The sequence below is a fragment of the Hermetia illucens genome, chromosome 5 (genome assembly GCF_905115235.1).
Source record: "Hermetia illucens chromosome 5, iHerIll2.2.curated.20191125, whole genome shotgun sequence".
NCBI lineage: Eukaryota > Metazoa > Arthropoda > Insecta > Diptera > Stratiomyidae > Hermetia > Hermetia illucens.
Genome location: NC_051853.1, coordinates 49,838,730 through 49,859,755, shown reverse-complemented (window position 1 = coordinate 49,859,755; position 21,026 = coordinate 49,838,730). Strand labels below are relative to the sequence as shown.

At 39.0% G+C, this 21,026-nt stretch overlaps 1 protein-coding gene across 1 annotated transcript in view; it reads left to right on the top strand.

Annotated features, from left to right (window-relative positions):
- The first annotated feature begins 3,502 nt into the window (after window positions 1-3,502).
- The window catches only part of LOC119656719 (alanine aminotransferase 1-like), a 29,702-nt gene continuing 12,178 nt past the window's right edge, over window positions 3,503-21,026 (top strand). Inside the window, exons 1-2 of the mRNA XM_038063246.1 lie at window positions 3,503-3,642; window positions 14,891-15,448. Coding sequence (XP_037919174.1) covers window positions 15,056-15,448 — 393 coding nt within the window. The 5' untranslated portion in view covers window positions 3,503-3,642; window positions 14,891-15,055. The remainder of the gene's footprint in view (window positions 3,643-14,890; window positions 15,449-21,026) is intronic.

Below are 21,026 nucleotides of genomic sequence, written 5' to 3'. Positions count from 1 at the left end.
GAAGAACATATGATATTGGGAGCTTAGGTGTGTGCGATATCATTAATAATTTAGAATAAATGAGAAAAAAAGCTAAAAAGATATTTCGTTTTTGGTTTTTCATCCCATATTTTAATGTTTTATGTGAAACAAAACCTTATTCATAAATTACAGAAAACGCATGTTTCAACTAGCAGCTACGCCAGAGAGGTCTCTACTCTGATAGCCTATAAATTCGAAAAAAAAACGCAATCAAATCGTTGTCCAAACTTCATGCAAAAACGGAATTTCGGGAATGGAAGCCTCAACTAACAAATTTTTAAGATTGTTCCTAAGTTACTGAGATTTTAGTGTAGATTTACACTGCCTCTTCTGTTATGCCTTCACTTTACCATCAGCGTCAAAAACAAGATCTCTTTGAAAATTACTAATCGAGACCTTCGATTTGATACCCCATTGGGCAAAATTAAGCAGAAAATGTACATCCACCTTTTACGTGGTTGACCCCTAAGCTGAGGTTTAAGAATATACGCAAAGCATTCCCTGCCTCACCTGCAACTAAAAGGAATAGAATATAGGTTAGCACCCTGGAAATTTCGAAACCACCTTGTTACCGAAACGTCAGAAGTGTTTTGAAGGGTTATGACCTTTGACTATCGAAAACGGTTTCTAATTGTTTGCCCAATTGTGTTGACGCCTCTCACAAGCAGTGTCGAGAGCCTGTATTTTCTGAGTCTATACAAAATTAGATAGTGGAACTTTAGATAGTACTACTCTCTCACTTCCAGGGTTTCCGTAATCCCATTAAACAAGTCGAACGGCTTGATGACCGGCTGATGAAGCTCATCATTATATCAGCCACTATTCGCACTATTCACTTCTTCACCACGTACGCACCACAGACTGGTTTATCGATGCAAAGACCTGCAACGTGCCTGCTGATGACTATATCATGATTGCCGGCGACTTTAATTGTCATGTGAGCGAAAAGTGTGGTGGTTTGGAACGCGCAATAAGGGTGGCGAGCATATAATCGATTTTGCGGATACCCAGGACCTTGTACTTATGAATACATGGTTCTTCAAACGGTTGTCTCATCTTTCTACATTTTATAATGGGAACAGTAAAACGCAAATCGGCTACATTCTCATAAGACGCCAACGTCACTGATTGCAAAGCTGTTCCTTATGAGACCATCGCACCTAAACATCGGCCAATAATTGCCGTCCTTCGAATTAAACCACTGATAAAATAGTGTGCCCGCCGCGCATTAAATGATAGCGATTTCGTGAGAAGAAAGAAGAAATGATCTCGCTTACGCGATTACAGCGAATGTGGAAGAATCGTAGAACCATATTAAAGACCTGATCCACAAAGCGACCGCTGCAACCCTCGGGGTCACCAAGCCAAGTAAACGGTACATCAACCGAGATGCTTGGCTTTGAAATGACGATATTAAAATGAATGTCCGTGAAAAGAACCGCCTCTGCCCCAAGTTTCTCGCTTGCCAATTGGCAAATTTATAAGAATGCCAACCAGGAAACAAAGAAAGCGATCGCTATTACCCGAGCGGTCCATTACAAAAGCATCAACAATATGTCACCTCCCTCTGCTCAAAGCTCCAGTCGAGTGGCTACCTCCCAGATCAGATTGGATTATCCTGGATGGTCCTTATCATGTATACTATCCAATGCGTAAGGCACCTCCCCAATTTTATTCTGGGTAGAACCTCCTTAATGGCTTTAGTGCTAATGTGATTCAATGCTCCCTCTATATCCAGGAGAGCAGCTGGCGCTGACACTTGAAGACACTCCATGATTATCCTTAAAGGATGCCTAGGGCGCGTTTCAGGGTCTTCAAAATAAAAAAATGAGGCTGATTAGCCAAAAGTCCTCCGCAGACTTTTGGTCGCGTCTGCCCGCCTTCTGCATGAAACCCATACGCGCGCGTCTCTACAACGCACGACACAACCCTTTCTTCCTGTCTCTGGATTGGCATTATGCCATCTAGAACCGGAGATTTATACGCGAATTAACGATTTAGACCAGCGGATTTTATCCCCGGTAATTTCCGATTTGATAATCCCTCACGGCTACATACCCTCCAAGCAAGGTTCTAACTTGCAGTCGAGGAGTCTTTCAACTTTTTAAGAAAGGGTTGGTTCCTATGATCCTTGTCCAGAACCTTACTGAGTGACGGAGAATCGCTGCTAGTTTCAATGTTCTAACAATAGTCTAGCCAGGGCAGTTTTCTGGCAGTCTTGATGGTCCCTTGTTCCTTTTCAGGCAGCCCATATGTTTGGCAGTATTTGTGCCTATAGAGGATGTTGAAAACCTCCCTGGTCAGCTTACTGGGGTTGGACAGATTTTCATTCCACCATAGTCGCAATATCTTTTTTGCTGTATTTTTCAGGCCACGAGGCTTTGAAGGCGGTTTCGAATGCCTCTTCCAAAGCCCTGACCTTTGGGTACAGTTAGACTAACGTGCCAATGTTACCGATTCGCTCACCGAAATCGGGAGTTTGTTCTTCTCTGGAGAATGTGTTCTTCACAAATTGACCAAACTTTCTCCATTCGATCCTCCTACGCCTCTGATAGGGTTGAGGGCCTCTATAGCGAGATTCGAACTAAAAAGTATCCAAATGTGTTCTGAAAAAAATTTTTGCTCAGACAGTTCCATTGTAGAGACAGTTCTCTACCCTGAAAGTTCCATTGTCGGTTAGTGCGGTGATTATAAGGACCCCTTTCGTTGATCATCGAGCTGACCCAACGCATATGCCTCGCATTCATGTCGCAGGAGTTCAGACACCGGTAGCTTCGTCTTGTACGGATCAATTAGAGACCCTCTAGTCGTAGTAGTCTATTCTCACTATATTTCCGAACGAAAGCACCAGAAAATTGTAACAAAGAAATCAACACCGGTCTGTTCATTTCAATTAGCAGAGTAGCATTTGCATTCCGTTATATTTTTGTACCAAGCTTCCCAAGCAGTACCAAGCAGGAAATATTCTACTAACTCCTTCAAGGCTCTTTTTACTACAAGCCAAGTATGCATTTTTCTTAGCTTATTGACTTTAATTCAATTTTCTATTCACACTGTACTCTGAATTGCAAATGAATTCCGCTCCGTTTTCGGATCACAATCTTTCAGAGCAGCCGATAATTTCCTCCATGCTCGAAAATACCTTTAGATTTCCATCCTCTTCTCCAAATACACATATAATCTCTCACTAAGCTTTCTCATATCTGTTCATACATATGAACAGGCATTTTGAATTTACTGGAAATTCGAGCCGTTACCAGTGTCCTTAGGTTTGACTCTTCGCTAAATAGTCCTAGCCTAAATTAAGAACCAAATAAGTGCCACCTATTGTCAAATTTGGTCTGGCGTATTCACCCTTTATCCAATACTCACCGAACGGAATTTTACAGTAGCTAAGAAACCCACTCAAAAATTTCACTATTGTGAATCTGGAATTTAATTAGGTTCCGTGGTGAATTTCTGCTGTCATTGTCACTTTGGAAATTTGGTTCCCAGATTTGGAAGACAAGTTGTTTTTAGAGTCCGCTGCCGGGTGATCGGGGTTAGTCCGTTTTAGTGTCGTGGTTTCATTATATATTATACGAAATTCTAAGTGTAGATACGGATTATTTAACAACAAATGTGAGTACCTGAAGAAAGTGTGAAAGTTTGCTTAAGAATTCTTTCAACTGAAGTCTGAGGTCAAGACCGAAATTGGAATTTGAATTCCAGGACGGACAAAGTGGACTTTTGAACAAGATTCTAAGTTTTCGTTTTTCAACTAAGAATCGGCTGCATTCTGTGCATATCTCGGTTATGATGTAACTACATAAGACAATAAATGTGGATCGCCTCGTGTGTTTCAGAACGGCAGTGAAGAATCGCTGCTACCAACTCGACATGATGAGTTATAAATAAATCGCGAATTCTCTGCCGACGCACCTTCCCTCCAACAAACAAGTATAGATAAATATTTGCGACAATCTTATCACCTAACAATTACTGCTCTTGAAGTCGGTGCCTCTATTTGCTATAATAGCTGCACTCATTGGGGGTTGAAATAGTATTTGCTCTAATTTAACTTTATTTTTTGAAAACAGTTTGTTATACAATTGGCCTTATCTAGCAGACGGAGCTGACGAGGGTCACGCGATAAGAAGCGCTGACACGTCCAGAATACAAACTCTGAATTCCAGTTCTTGTAGAGATTTTTACTGTGATTGATCCCCAAGAATAATCTCTTACGATCGTTGCAAGATACCAACAATTTGCGTAGTTGGCCGATTCGGTTTTCAATCAATTATAGACTTGCGACTGGTTACATGAGCGCTTCGGCGAGGAATTTGGCGAGAGTAGAGATTAATATACTCAAATGATGAAGTTCTACATTGCGAAAAGTTATCGCTTGTGTTTGTATGGCTTCAATGTGGGGGATGCCTAGGAATAATACAGAACGTTATGGCAGCAAATTATCAAAATTCCCTATTTGGAGTTATTTCCAAATGTTTGTTTTCACGCTAATATTTTCAAATTGTATTCACCCATATTCTCCACCCCCGCCAAGTAGTTCCGATGAAATGCTGAAACCGGTCACCACTTACTTTCATATTGAAGTCTTATTTGATCAAATTATTATCGGTTGGAATGGACATTTTTCTGAGTGAGACGAGCCCCCGCGATTGCAAACGGATTTAAGATTAATCTCTTCCGTAACCCGACATTCAGAGCAAAGCGAACGGGTGGTACACGCGGAAATTACTGTACTTGACTTAGTACAGTTGACACATCCATCCAAAAATGCAAAGCGAGTAATCGCACTTTACTCAATGTTTACTAAATGATACATATGCAGAAATGTACAACTATTAACATTTTGCCCTTATTTTTGTTGAAAAGATTGACTATTTCCATACAATAAAATCCAGAAAATAAAGACAATTGACTCTGGAGACTGCAACTTTGTACGAATTGGTCGCAAACACATACGAATTATCCACACTTCACTGTATTTGGTATTTTAGGGCTGTAACTCCACAGAAAAACGCGGCTTTTACACACTATAACTTTGTTAATTATAATAAGATTTGCAGGAAACTTTTCAGTTGCGTGGTGTACAGTGGGGAGCATATAAATAGGGAAAGGCGAAGGTGAAAAATCGCTGTAAAAACTGATGATAACGTACAGAATAAAAAAACGTGCCAGTGTACAGGATTTAAAATGAAGTTAATGGCGGAAATCACATTAGGAGGTTTTCAGAATTGGAGCAGAATTTTATTGCATAGATCGTTAGCCTAGCTATCCCAGAATATGATAATTATTATTATTCTGTGAAGGGAAAGTCGCACCGCATCCTTGAAAAACGATTGTGCCCGTTTTACTGGTTATAGTGTACCTGTTCATCATAGTATCTCAAGCAGGCCTATAACCGTTAGGAACTTTAGTATGTTCCCTACTTTCAGATCTTTCAGCTTTGTATCTGGTTTTAAGTATTTGCCCAGATGCCTCGACCTACTTTGCACACTGTCCCAAGACGTATTTAGAGGTTTCGTCATCCTCCTCACAAAAGCTGCAGGCAGTGTCCGTAGATATCCCTAGCTTCCCTAGGTGATAGTTCAGCCGACAATGACCAGTGAGAATTCCCACTATGATTCGGAGGTTCTTTTTGGTGAGGTTTAAGCAATCCTTTGTGTGTATGGGTTCGTATCCACCAATAAGCACCCTGGACTGCTCCATCCCTGGTAGGCCCGCCCAGTATAATTCCCTCAACCGTTCGTCTTCATTTCTTAGATTCATAGCCCTGAAACCGTTTCCGATTCCACAGAAGGGTTCTGGCCCGTATAAAGGCGCCCCTGCTCCCTTCTTGGCTAGTTCGTCCGCTGCCTCGTTGCCCTCCGACTCAGCATGACCTGGAACCCAAAGTATCCAGACCTTGTTGGACGAACCGAGTGTATTCAGTCTCTCAAGGCATTCCCATACCAGTTCCTTTGCAGATTAAAGGATTTGCAGAATATGATGTAAGAATTTCAAAGTGAAATTCATGGCCCTTTAGATTTTATAGGAGTAGAACTGAGCTACCATCGCGTGGACGCCCAGGACATAGTCGCTTTATGTTCCTATGCAATCTGGTAGCGTTATGTAAATAGTGTGTTTATAAATATTTGGCGTCAGTCCTTGTAAGAGTGCATTTGTATTTGTTGTAACTGTATTTTGTTTGTAATTTAGAGTGATAAATGTCTTCATATACGAAAGGGGATTTTCCTTTCATGCACGTTTTTTTTCAAAACAGCGTTTTTTTTTCTTTCAAAATAGCGTCTTTTCAAAAACTGATCAATTATTATGAAATTTGGAGGTATGATTCTTTACAAAATTACCAAGAATTCGAACCAACATTTGGAATGAAACCATATTTTTAAAGCTGCCTTTTTTGTATAATTTTTGAAAAAAACAGTGAAGTTCGAAATATTTTTTTGAACCCCTGCATAATTTTTGATTTTGATTATTTTGAACTGCATTCAGGTTCATATTCTTAATGAACAAGTTATTGTCGCGTAACTTTTTTATCTTGTGCTTATTTCGAATATCTCTTCCCACTAAAAGAAAATCTCAAAATAATAATATGGTTTCCCCCGTGAAAGGGTTAGTCCCACTTGTAACCAAAAAAAAATTTTTTTATTACACTTCTTTTAAATAGAACTATCTGAAAACACGTCCTTAAAATTTCAAGTTGACCCAATTAAAATTGACTGAGATATGACCGCTGAAGGAGAAGAAGTTTAAACGCGTTTTTCTGCAAATAACATGACGTGACAAAAATTATTCGGAAACTACTAAACCGATTTTTCTGAAACTTGGCAGGCTCATTCAGCATATAAAAATTTTGTATTTTATCGTTTGCCGTTTTTAAGGTTTTATGTAAACACAAAACCTTATTAAAATCGATTCAATGTCTGTCTGTCACACCCGATTTACTGGGGAACTGCTAAACCAATTGTCACAAAAATTTGGTAAGAAAGTGTGATCTGTGAATCCCTTTACATATAGCCATTTTGTGTTGAATTTGAGAAGAGACGCTTAAATTACTATGTATCGATGCAATCATTCTACTTTTGGCTAAATATCAGCACCGCAAGTGATAAACATCAAATTTATACATTTGTCAATGAAGACTTCGTTTGTGCCATTGCAAGACCCTAAAGGCAATGAAAAGTTTCAACCTTAAAGTTCATGGGCAAACTAATAGTTAACTAAAAAACAAAATTGAACTCTGTCTCTATCTGTCGTTTGCCTTAAACTAAACGTAGAAACATATTTACATACATTTTACCATTTCAACAATACACTGGTCGCATCTATATGAGTCATGCAGCACTTGCTAAGTTAGATCAATCATCTATCTAATCAATCATGGATTGAGGATTACCATAAATTGCATAAAATGGCTTGACGGATAACGTTATTCAAACCATTATCTAAGTCCAGATCGATTAGTATGTAAAGTCATCACAAATCGATTCTTTCGAATTTAAACGTTAAGTTGGGAAGTGGAACATCGATGTCGTTCGACAGACTAGATCTACTCAATTTCGTTAATAGTATTCATATATTCAGTTCAATAATAGAAGTATTTTTTTCTCATAAGAAAAAACCGCATAAGCCTGCTAATGAATTGGGGAATAAAATATCTATGAAATGTGAATTCCATTACTCAGTGCACAGAAAACAAATGTAAATCGTCATTAAGCAGCTACGCAAAGTTGAAACTGGTAGTATGAATTGATTTTGCTTCGTTTCAGCCAACGTTTAAATTGATCTTCAATTTGAGGACATACTAGGCCTGGCCGAATTACATAAGATGGTAGGGATTTAAAAAACACTTCTCGCCTCTTACGACGCTCTTTGCTTTTGGGAGCCTAGAAGTTGCAGATGCAAATTTAAAGTTATAGCCGCAAGGCGCACTTTCTTAACGTGGGAGCCGGTTTCTAAAAGAGCGGCGAGGTTCCGGTTTAAGTTAAAAAGCATCACAATTACACAGTGGTATGCAACAACGAAGATTTCCGATATCGAGGAGAAGGATGCTTTCCATGAACAACTCTACACAGTTCCAAAGTGACATTGTAATGATGATAGGCAATCTGCATGCCAAAGTCAGCTCCGATTATTGGCGACACATTGTTCAAGCTGAGAGCTTGCCGTAAGATCAGTTGGGTTTCGATTGGCTGGCCATGAATATTTCACCAGATCGGGTGATCTGGCCTGGAAAAAAATTGTTATAAAAAACAAAATCGGGTTATAAGCTATAGGTCAGGTGGCAGTGAATAGAAAAAGTGTCCTAAAGCTGCATATAGTGGTGGAAATATAGCTAAAATGTTGGAAAAAGAACCAACAACTGTAACGGTGTTTTCCATTGCTCATAAATCAATTGCAAATTAAGTGCATTTGCTACCACGGTAGTGAAGGGGATTTTTGTGGTAATAATTTCTTGTATTACAAATACTTTGTCCTTAAAGGGCGATATACAATTAGAGCTTTGTGGAAATTAATTTTTTTTGTTTTTTGTTTATAAAATTTACACCTCTATGAACACTTCAATTGAACCATCGAATTGAGCGAAGGACCAATTTTGAAACCATCATTAGACGCCAAAAAAGAAAGGCCAGTCTTGCAAAGTATGTTTCCAATATAAAAAGTTATGCACTATAAAAGATTAAAGCTACGTATGGATATTTCATCTATTTATATAAACGTTGTGGCCTCAGTACAGGGACACACTTTTGTTCCCCCATAGCCAGTCAAAATTCTAAATACGCTTAACCGAAAACAACAATTTCCGAATTTGCGTACACGTTACAATAATGCATATTAAAATTTAGATAAAAAATCAATTATGAAATTTCTTTAAAATTTAAGCAGTTATATCTTCGAAGTGGTGTACCTTTGCAAATGAAAAAATTATCTTTTATAAAAAAATAGGTGATGACGGTTTCACGGTTTCTTACCAGGGCAAAGTCAAATCGTCAGACGCTGCCTCACATCTGCCCTGGGAGAAGCGTGACCGAAGCGGCGCGCAGATGTTAAGATCTCCGTTCTGTTCGCAGAACACAACATGACTACGAATTATATTGAGCGAAAATCCGGCCAGAATTGCGGGTCCTAAGTCCGCATCCACTTGATTTTTAAAGCTTGTGTGCTAAGCCCTAAACGAGGGGTCCGTGGACCAAAAAAAGAGGGAGTAAGTTGGTCCCCATTTGGTCCGGTCCCGCATCAAGTGGATGCGGACTTAGAACCCCTTTTACCTTTTATAAGAAATGTTATGTAGTTTCCGAAAATGGTTTCAAATCTAGCATGAAATGATTGATGAAGTGGAAAATTGTGATTTTGTTGGGAAAATCACGCTCTTACGGAAAGTATTCACTAAAAACATGAAAACTCTGTAACAGTAAAAGTTAGAGTACCTATTTCATGGGCCAATTTTCCTGAAACAAGTGGTACTATCCACCATTAAAATTTGTACTATTATAAACGGGACACACTGTATTGTTTTCAAATATCCATAGTTTCATAATTGTTGAAAGTTGATTTCTAGTTAAAAAGAGAATTTGAAAAATCAGGTTTTTTCGTCTAATTGAATATCTCCCCCTAACAAGTTCGGCGAGCTGAACTTCTGCTCCGTCTAATGCTGAAATATTATAGTTCGGCAGCCCCCTTCAGCCTGCCAAGAAGCAAAGACTCTCGAAGGTTAACGTTAGTTAACAGAAGTCAACTCCTGACCAATACCTTATTGGGAGTAGTGAAGCTTTAACTTCTCTAGAAACAGTAAAACCACGGGTGTTATTAGTAAATTATGCATTTAAAAAAATATTCCTCTTAATTTACTATACAAATTGCTTACTAAGCAAACCGTGCTCGTTCTAATTTTTCCACAATAATTTACCTGGTTCTCACACTTCGTATCGCGTATCGTTTTCTCCTATGTACGATATGAATGACTGGTGTGTATGCAGACGATATGTGAAGGGTGTTGATATTGACATGGTATGTTATTGTACACTACTATTATTTTTGTTTGTACATCCATACTACAGGTGTTATTAAATATTTAACATTTTTAAGATTGTGGAAAAATAAAAACGTTTTGCTGTATGATCTACATATCTGCCAATTATTTCAGGATAATTTTTATGGTAATTAGAATGTCATACAATGTTTTTATCAATTCACACTTCACTTTTTAATGGTAAAAGATGCAAAAACTTACATGCTCAAAATAAGAAACCTCATTCAGAGAAAGCATTGTCAGGAAAAATTGTCAATGAAAAAAATAACAATGGAACTTCGATATTCTATAAGATGATGCAATTGAAACGTATCCTACGTTAAGAAAGGAGTGCCAAAAACCCGAAAAGAACAAGAAGAGCTACATTAACGAACATGATCTTATTTGTCAGCAGAGTGAAGCCAATCCGTTTGCGACAAGCAGGCATATGAATTTAGCAGTGTTTTCGCTACTAAGCGCACATATTACTGCGATTACCATCAGAAATCGACTGCAAGGAGATTGATCCTTTGGACACAGTCTCTACCATAAACCGCAAATCTCCAAACAAGGTTTGAAAAAGCGACTGATGTGATCATTGCAGGGGATTCCAGAACGGAAATCAGCCTGTTCTCTATCGATCAAGAGTTTGAGGTGTTCTTGCTGCGTTCCAGAATAATTTTAGCCGTTATGTTTGCAACAACAGGGAACACGCAAATATACTTCCGATTGTCGCACTAAAGACGGGAGCACTTTTTTGGAACTTTCATGATCATCCCCTTCTTCCAGCCAGATGATTAAACCTTGCTTCCAAAAGGTGGAACTTTACTGGATGATAATTAAGAATCGTGGTGAGATGCTGCTTCCACCTCTACTTGTCATTGGTAATGAGAAGTATACGTTAACGTCTCTAACTGAACCATCGAGAGACTGCAATTTTTTTCGTGATGCGGTATAGGTACTATTATTTGCAATAACTTCTGCCTCCCTGACCGGCCCACTTCGGTATTCAGATCACCCATCACCATACCATATAACGTTTAGAAAGCATCTTATGGACTGCATTCGGCTGCTCATACAAAGCTTCCATTTCCTCTCTTCACTATTGCCCAAAATCACGCAGTTACTGTTCTGTTTTATACCCATGCCCAAGACATGAGGGCACGACTAGCGGATGCAATAAGCATTAATCCGACACCAGATTCGCTTTACTTCCGGCAAATTTGCAAGAGTATATTATCACGGTGCTGCGAGGGAGAGAGGAGTGCCTTCCAGAGCCCCTTCATCTTATCACGCTTAATCCAGAATGTCTAACCTGTATGTAAATTCTCGCTGAAGTTGGGAACAAGTGAGCATTCCGGGGGCCTTGATACCGTCATCAAGAAGCGTTCGCACATTCCAAAATCAATTATAGACCATTTATGAAATCACAAAAGTGAAACCGAAAGATCAATCGCCTTTCTCTTTATTTATAATTGAATTTTTAGTTACAATTCAATATTTATTTCAATGCCATAGTCATCGCAGTTTGCAATTTTTTAGTTATTACGGTTTTAACATCATAAAGACGCCGATTTCTTCTGGAAACTACACTGTGTGTAGCTGCCAAAGGATGACGAAATGGAAAAAAAATTACTTAATACTTTTCGCTTAAAATTACATGACCTGGCATACAGATTGTCCGATCATTTTGAGACATCCTATATACAATAGCATTTAACAATATTCGTCTCTATGTATACCTGCCAGGCCAGGAGTGATATAGAGAGAGAGGATGTTGAGTTTTAAGAGGACTTTTCACAATCAGATTTTTTTTTTTTTTTATTTACTAATACGAAAGAATATACTCTTTAGAATTATCCTTCAAAATTTCAAGTCGTTACTCGCAAGTCTTTTTTCTTTAAAAAAGATCATCATCGTTCATTATCTTTTAAATAAAAAAAACCTCAAGTTATGTTATTTCATTTCCGAGAAATCACAATTTGAAAAACACTACTTATTGCGTTCTGAGTGTGAAAAGTGCCCTTAAGTACGTACTCACAATTTGCCGGTGTCTTAGAAAAGTAGCAAAGGGGTTGTTTTACCTTGTTAGTAGAATTCTGCAAATTTGAAATCATATTTTTGAAGTGGTTCTACTATTACTCAACTATATACTTACAGTAGCAAGACAAGCCCAAATTATTTAAGCAACTGATTCAGATAGGTACTCCGCAGCAGATAATAGAGCTTATTAAACCTTGTATAGTTTGGCTTTCGTGCTAAGACCTACTATTTTCCAAAGAATATAGTAGATGCTACTCACTACGCCGCATGCTTTACTGATAGTGAGCTCTAGGTGTAAGTTAACTTTAAGAGTTTATCGAATTTCATTTCATAGATTCATATGCCTTCAAAATACTATATAAGTTTATATGGTTGCTACTCACCCCCTGGTGAGGTGTAGCGCATCAACGTCTACGCACCACCGTATCCAATCCGTTGAAATGTGCTTCAATTCCCTCTAGGATTTTCCGAGACGCACGCAGCCCTTCTCTAATGTTCTGCGTCAAGTGCTTTTGGAGATGGATCTTAGTGTAAATATAACTGCATTTCCAGTTCGATACCACCGTCGGTAGGAACAACGATCCCTAGATATACAAATTCATCAACGCCTTCGATGCTCTGCCCATTTATGCAGATGGAGAGAGTGTTAGTGTTAGACCATTTGGCCAAGTCCATGACCTGGTAAAAGAGCAAATAAATATCATCAGCGTAGTCGAGTTTCAGGAAAGATGCCATAGTCCATTGATCTCTTCTACCTCCTTCGGCCAGGGCAGCATGGAGAACGTCACCGATAACAAAAAGAAATCATATCGGTGACAAGATGCAACTCTAGCAAACTCTACTTTGAACCTGCAATTCCGTAGTACGTGACATTTTGCGCCATTATATGTCGCTCCGATAATAGCTATTAGTTTCTTCTGAATGCCCCTCCTGCATAGAGCACGGAAACCAGCCTACTCTCTATCGATCAAATTTTCGTGATGTTCTTTGAAGCGTTCCAGGATTTTTTAGCTAGTATCTTTATGGCGGTAGGGAACACGCAGATACTCCTCCCTCCAATTAACACACTCAAAACAGGCTCCCTTGGAACCTTAACGTTCATCTCATACTTCCACTCTCTTGAAAATGTCTACGATACCCAGAATTTCCTTACGAGTGGAAATAACAGACCTGCAGAAACTGCAAGTTCAATGATAAATAATTCTACAAAGAAATCATCAAGCCCAGGGGCTTTACTCTGTTGAAGCGTATTGATGCTCGATATGATTTCTCTTCTGCTTTGATGAACAATCTGTATTCCCATGTTAGGGTAACTAGCCATTTCGTCCACAAAAGGCGGAACTTCAGATATGATGAGATGTTATGAAGTGTTCTTCACCTCTTTAGCTACTCCTAATCGTGGATCACACGTCGACGGTTAACGTTTTTCACAAGACCATTGACAAGGTTGCGATCACATGCAAATTCTTTCGTGGTAAGGTATACACTTCTGAAATAATTGCGTTCTGTGGCACCTTCGGCTTTCCTGACCAACGCAATAACAAATTCTGATTTATACGACACACGACCATTGAATCATGCAAACGGTCGATGTTGGAATGGGAGGGGGTCGCAGCTCTCCAAGCTTGCAAGAAGTGGTGGACGCAACACGCAAGTGAACGTAAGCGACCATCAGATGGTGATCCCCTTCGAGATCGATGTCAGCGCCCCTCTTGTTACGCACATCCAGGAGCCGAATCTTAAATCTACTTCTGATCGCAAATCTGATTGCTCGTATGATCTCCGTAAGTTGAAACCCAATTGATCCTATGATAAGGTCTATGCTCGAACAATCTACTACCAATGACGAGACAGTGGAAGCTCCAGAAATCCTCAAATTTCCCACCATTATCGTTCCGGTTGCCAAGACCGTGCCTCCCCATCACATGTCTAAACAAGGCACATGGCATTAATATCACCCATTACAATATCAATATCACCTTTCGAAAATTTCACTTGAAACCATCCTTTTCCACTACATCAGAAGTCTCCGTTGCTGCATAGCACTGTGAAATTATCATGCTCATACTTTCGAAACTTGCAGGTTGCTAGCCCACAAATTTCTATCCTGTTTAGTCGCCTTTTCGACATGCAAGGAAGACAATATTCTTAAGCCGCAACTCACAGAGTTATCAGTAAAAACTGGAAAAGGGTCGGAGAGTCCAAGAATCTTTTGAAAAAGAGTGTGATCTGCTCACTGTAGTATTTCCGATTGTCATTTTTAAGCGTTTATCTTTTCTATAGATATCTCTACATTTGTTATGCGCATACGTATTCTCATTCTCCCTTTCGACTTAGCAGAATTTGTTGTATGTTCAATCTTCATTATCGGCCCAATGTTCAACGCTATATATATAACTGATGTCATTCTTAGCACCTGCAAAATATACATCTATTTTTTCGACCCAAAATGAGCCAGAACTGTGATGAACTACTGCGTGTCTCTTTATATATCAAAACTTAAATGAGCCGTTACGCTTCCTTGCTATAGACGTTCGTTTACTGTTAATAAACTTAATTTTGTGTTCTGGCTATAATTTACATCATTAAAATAATCAAACAAGTAAGAATAATGAAAGTAAAAACAGTTGTCTGGAGTAGTAAAACATTCAAACATGAAATAAAAATTAGCGACAATAACCACTTCAATCATATGTACAAACCATGTCTACGCAAATACAACTCCTTTATTGGGATTTCAAGAAAAAGCTTCTGTTTGTAAAGCTTATCATTGAATGATTATAATTTATGTTTTGATGTTTCTTATCATTCCAGCGTTGTCATCTAGAGGCGTGCTACCAGCCGCAGTTTCCACGACGACCTCTCACCAAAACAAAACAATATCTCTTCCGCCAGAATTAAGAGTTATCGAAAGCCACCTTGCGAATCGGCACATAAGGGCAGCTGGTACTTTAAGAGAGCACTCAATTCTGCAAAAATATGGCAGCTACCAGTCAATTTCTACTCTCGCAAACCAATAGAGCGAGCGGAAAACTGTGCGCAATGAAAGCTTTCGGCTGCACGCAGCTTCGGCGTTGGAAGAGTATCGACCAACGAGGCAGAAGCCAATTCACAAAGGGAAGAGAGCTCGCTAGTCGTTGTCAATTCGCGACTGTCGAGGGGTCATTTCCACGTAGCTTGTGCACCAGCGCGGCATTTGTACAGTTCCTTACAAATCCTAGTGCAAAAGAAACTCAGCGCCGAAACATGTCCACCAACCCGAAGCCTTCAATTAGCATAGATACAATAAACCCAAATGTGAAGTTGATGGAGTACGCGGTCCGTGGACCGCTGGTCATCCGTGCTGCCGAGATTGAACGCGAATTGAAACGAGTAAGTACTAAAACATTACTATAAGCATCATCTCAATTGTCATATGACAATGATCTTGTGGACGTGAGTTGCCCAGAACGTATGATCCGGTTTAAAAATAAGCGATACATCGGAATGTGCTTCAAATTCATCCCTGTCTTTGGCGTACTTCCGTGCATATTTTCAGTACATTTTCTAAGTGGCAATCATGCGCGGCAGCAAGACGTGAGAGCATCGTCACACTAGAGCCAAATCTTATCCCAAACGGACAATGTGCACGGGGAATACTCAAAAGATATCAAACAACGTAAATGTTATCACAGGGAAGGGAATGCCGTCAATCAACCAAACAATGGGACCGGCTCCAGGGATAATCGCAACATGGCTCCTTTTAAAGCTCACTTAGAATAAGAGGTTGCGTTGTAAGTAAGCAAATTCAAATAATTCATTGCACTTAGGCCCAAGTGATTGATATGCACATTTCATGCAATCTTCTTCGCCTCAGCGCCTACACAGAAATCGGGTACGGCGATGTGAACAGGTTACATAACACAAACTCGATATTGGGTGAACAGCCGATTGTCTAAACGAAGCATGAATTAGCTCGTTATTGATATCAAGTACTGACGTTCAAACTGAATAACCTGATATGGTGATTACACTGGATGAAGTATAATTCACAAGTGGGGATTAAGCCACAAAGGTTAAAATGTCGTTTTGAGCGAATTCGAAAATATGGAACAGTTGTTTTAATGCACGATTATAGGGTTTATAAAAATTGTTCACTTGGCATAACAATATGAATACTTTCTTAAATAGATTTCTGAGTGCTGTTTGTGTCCTATCTCTGGAAAAAAGATCCATGAATAGGTAAAATTACGATATGATAATATTAAACCCGTTCCCAACAGACACTATCCAGGAAGTGGGCAGTTCGTTTCAGATTAGTTCTTCGAAATTTGAAAAACAACATCTCATTGCTGTCAGCATCGCATTTGATGTAATGGCGACAAGGAAATCCTTGCATTCTGAATTTCTTGATTTACGCATATCTAGAATTCTTTTTCGATTCTGTGTTCTACACTGAAGTAAAGGCTGGATTGAAAGCTATTTACACTCTGGCAAGTCAAACTTAATATGCATATGAAATCATATTATGGATGAATATGTATTTTAGGCGTAGAGGGAAAGCTATTGCAATTAACGATGTCAGAGATGTGGAAAATGCATTGTTCGCACCGAGCAAAGCTATGACTCATAACAGATCCACTTGTTTAGATTCTTTCCGACATTCGTTGATATGAAACAGAATTTAATCGTCAAAGAAAGCAACTTGTAAGGAGTTATTAAAGCCACAAAGCAAATTATAGAGCAAAGATTCACTTTTGTATATTTATAAGAATAGAGCGTTATTTTGTTTTCAAATAATTAAAATTTAGTAAATTTCCGCAAAAGACGGCCTGAAATTGATTTAAGAAAGAAGAAAACAACAGCCACTGCATTCTAGCCGAAAAACATCTAGATGCCTCAGTGACTAGATTAGATTAACAACGTCTACTAGCTTCCACCCGGCAACCACCCCCAATTGAGACTGTGATTACGTTTTGAGGTTGAATTTCAGAACTTACATAAACTCTTCTCTATTTCATAAAACCGATAAGAAGTGACTGAAGTTGATTAGGTAGCAAACTATAGATTTCAAAAAAAAACTTGTTGCTAACTAAATCTTACACACTTTGAATGAGGACGGACTTCTCGGGAATGTGTGCACACTACCCAGAAACCCCAGAGTACTTCATCAATTTCGAAAATTCGAAAAATAACAGTAGATCGTTATTGACCTTAGCGAAACAAGATGATATCCCTCACGATAGTCCCCATAATTGGACTGTAGTAGGCCTTTTGAATGAAAACACGCATCGGGTGTCGGATCTATTCAACTAGGGTGAGGATAATTACGACGAATATGGCAATGTAAAGGTTTATATTTTTTGAAAATTTCATCACTGTGCAGTACTGCACACAGTCAGATAAACGAAAGGTGTAGCAGCTATCTTTTCAATGTACAAAATGAATAGAATGTTGCCGATGACCTCTAAAGAGATTTATCAATAAGTGAAGCTATGCAAGCTTCGGTTATGTGTTACGTTCGTGTTCACCTACAATTTCAAAATTAGTCGCTTTCACAGGACAGTTATTATCCAATAGTAGCAAAATTATTTAACTATTTGATATATGAGCCGGAAAAAGTGATCTTGTCTCTAGTGCAAATCAAGTTTATTGCCTATATTCTAAACTTAAACTGATAAAAGTTGGCTAAATATGAAAAAATAGCGTCGCATCGACGAATTCAAGGGGCCAAAGACGGAGATGATCGCTACGAGTAGGTGGAACCGTGATACTCTTGAATTCCGGTGGCATGACAAGACAAAACCCTGCCAAAAAGTGTTCAAAGTGCCCTTAACACTTTCACAATGTCGTCTTCAGAAAATCAGTTCAAAAGTGCATCGGATTCTTCTCTGATAGAGAAGTTCTCGGTACTTCTGGATGTAAACCCTTTGCACGATGCGTTCAACGTTCCAAAGTCGAACTTGGGACAGAGTCGTTGTCCATCCGACCTGGAGACTAGACTATGGTGTTTCCGCTCAAACAACTTCACTATGCTTTGAAATAATAAAAACTTGTTGTTTCTTTTTCGTTGGTGTGAATATTTATTGTTGTGTGTTGTTGGTGTGAATATTGGTTGTTGTAAGCACTGATGAAGGGAACAAGTGGTTCCCGAAATAAATATTCACACCAACGAAAAAGAAACAACAAGTTTTTATTATTTCAAATAATTAATCGTAGGAAACACCGCATAATTTCACTCAGATTCACTATGCTGTTGACATGTGTTTGTCCTCTCACCGGGACGTGGACTTTGGCCAAATTGTTCTGAATTTAGAGAAGGACGCAGGTAGGATTAGACTAAAAACAAAACCAACGTTCTCAGTCTGACGAATTATCGTGTTCCTCCTATCTTGCATTGTTGTTACTACCAGCGGTTACCTCTAGATCTGTTGGATCCCCTCCGGTATTTTATCCAAAATCTAGAGATAGATTTATTTTAACATCAAGATCAAGTTGATGTTTTTCCGCGGAACTCTCCTCTATGTTGCTATATGAGAGTAGCACATCGAAGGTGATTGGCACTACTACTTTAAAGCACCAAGTTTCCATATGCTAAGAAAGGGCGGCAATTCCATCACTGGCTATGCTATTCAATGGAATCCACTAACCCAGAGTAGCTGGTGCTCAAGCGGCGAGGAAGACGGAGCAGCAACCCTGTCGCCCGAAACAAAACCAAGTGGCTCCTTGTGGTGTCACCGAGAAAAGTACTCACTTTGGTTTCCTGGCCGTGATGCAGTAGGCGAGTGCTTCATAGCCTTATCAGTGTGATCAGACCCGAGTCTGCAGGGCGACTCATCTGAAGTGGCTTCGGTCACGAAACCTTACCAGGGGTATACTGGTACCACGGGAACCGGGATACCCCGTGAATTCCCATATTTCAGGAGCAATCCTGGAGCATGTGAATTCAGCTCGGTTGTTTGCTGTTGGCCTCCTTGTGGGAGGCTGTGGTTACGTTTAAGCAAAAAAGACCCCTTAGAGCTTCAAACGTGGTGTTGCGCTTCAACAGGGGTGTCGTACTCCAAAGTTAGGTAGACATTTAGGTAGGTCTTGCATCCACCAGTATGAATAAACTGATTTGGGCACTCTGTATAGGCTCGTATCGTTCTGCTTGTCTCAGCGGGGCTCTGATTGTGGTCACAAAAACAACCTGGGTCTTAAGAAAATCGTGAGGTTTGGTCCACTGGATATGTGCTCACATAAAACTCATTGTGGCTTGTTCTAGAGCTACATGGAACAAAACGATGGAGCGGTGGAAGGTTTGTGCAGGCATCTTGTGAAACCTTGAAAGGAGCTATATCACATTGCCAATAATCCAGAGAGGTCTCACGTAGGTGTTGTTAACACGCCAATGGCAACAATAAACACAACACCTTAGCCTTTCATCTGAATATAATATTTTCACCATTGTAAAAGGTTTTCCTGTGTGTTATTCTGATGAGAATATAATAATAATTTATTCAATACAATAACACTTTAAAACAAATTAGGAACACTTATTTAAAGCATGAAATTTGCGGAAAACTCATTTAGAATCTATTCACGCGAAAATGTACGTTTATAGCTCTTGCGTGTGTTTGTTCGTTGAAGACAATTTTGTTTAATACTCCAGTGGAATTCCACCATCATCATATTCCTGTCCCATCTACGCTGATAACGCTCTGTCATGGTCTTCAAATCTTGATAAAAACGTTCTCCCTGCTCTTTACTAACAGTTCCAAGGTTTTCGGGAAATTTACAAAGGTTATCGCATCCCTAATTTCAAAAGTCTACAATTCAGCTACTTCTTCTGTAGTCAGAGTTTTTCACTGGCTGTTCCATAGGAAAGCTAGTTTATGGAACTCCTCTGTTGTCTGAAAAGGATGTTTAATGTTTTAAGGTTATTGCGAAAGATTCAGTTATGTTCCTAATACTTCAGTAAGTCGAGGACAATTTTTATTTTGGCAAAAGAATTTCCGTTGATTAGTTTTTATTCGTTGAAGAAGGAAAACTATTGAAAACTATCTCAGAGTATAGGACAAATCTTGTCGTCGAAGGAATATTAGGATATACATCGTCTTTTTCTACCAATACCCTTTGTAGTGGTCAGCAGAAGTAACAGTGACTACCGCGGTTCTTGATTTGACGCCCAGCTGTAGGAATACTAAAGGTATGGCTTTGTGTTTCTCTAGTCACAAACCATTTCCTGATAGTTATGGGACACAATATGATGGAGCGCCCAGCTTTCCCTGGTATGGACACGAACTCTCTACAAACTTATAAGTTAATCTGAAGTTATTTATTGAAACAGAATTTTGATCGCAGAAACGAAATCTTATCATTAGTACACAGTTCCCTCTAATATCAATTTTGATCAAAAATATCAGATTTTATTTGTAAGAATCTAGGCTCGAACAATTGTAGTGGATAATCGCTGTGAAAAGAAAAAATTAAAAATCGAAAATAAAATATTTGTCAAGACGGAAAAGAAAGCATTTTGATAAACTGGAGAAATGTTGTGCCACTGTGCAGAGACAAAACTGGCACTATTCAGATTGATGCTAAATTTTTCTAAGATTTTATTTGAAAACGTTTCGTTAGCAACAAATTAGTTTGAAAATTGCAGCTCTTTCTCATTGGGGACTTCACTTTCTCCGCATTATCGTCGGACTAGGTTTCGTTTGAGATGATTGATGTAAAATTTTCTGGCCCTCGTCTTATTTTTAATTTACAGTTGGCTTCCCTTGCACTATTACAATGCGACACATATTTTCTCCGTTGGAGCATGGTCATATTTCAAGAATGGTTTTCTGTTCCGCCCAAAACGTTATGTTTTCATATTTAGTAACATTTTTAGTTCTGTTTTGGGTCTTTGAAGATATTCGTAACAAATATCACATACATGTATACATTGCTAGCATTCATAAAGATTTAGTTTTCGTTTTTGGTCCAA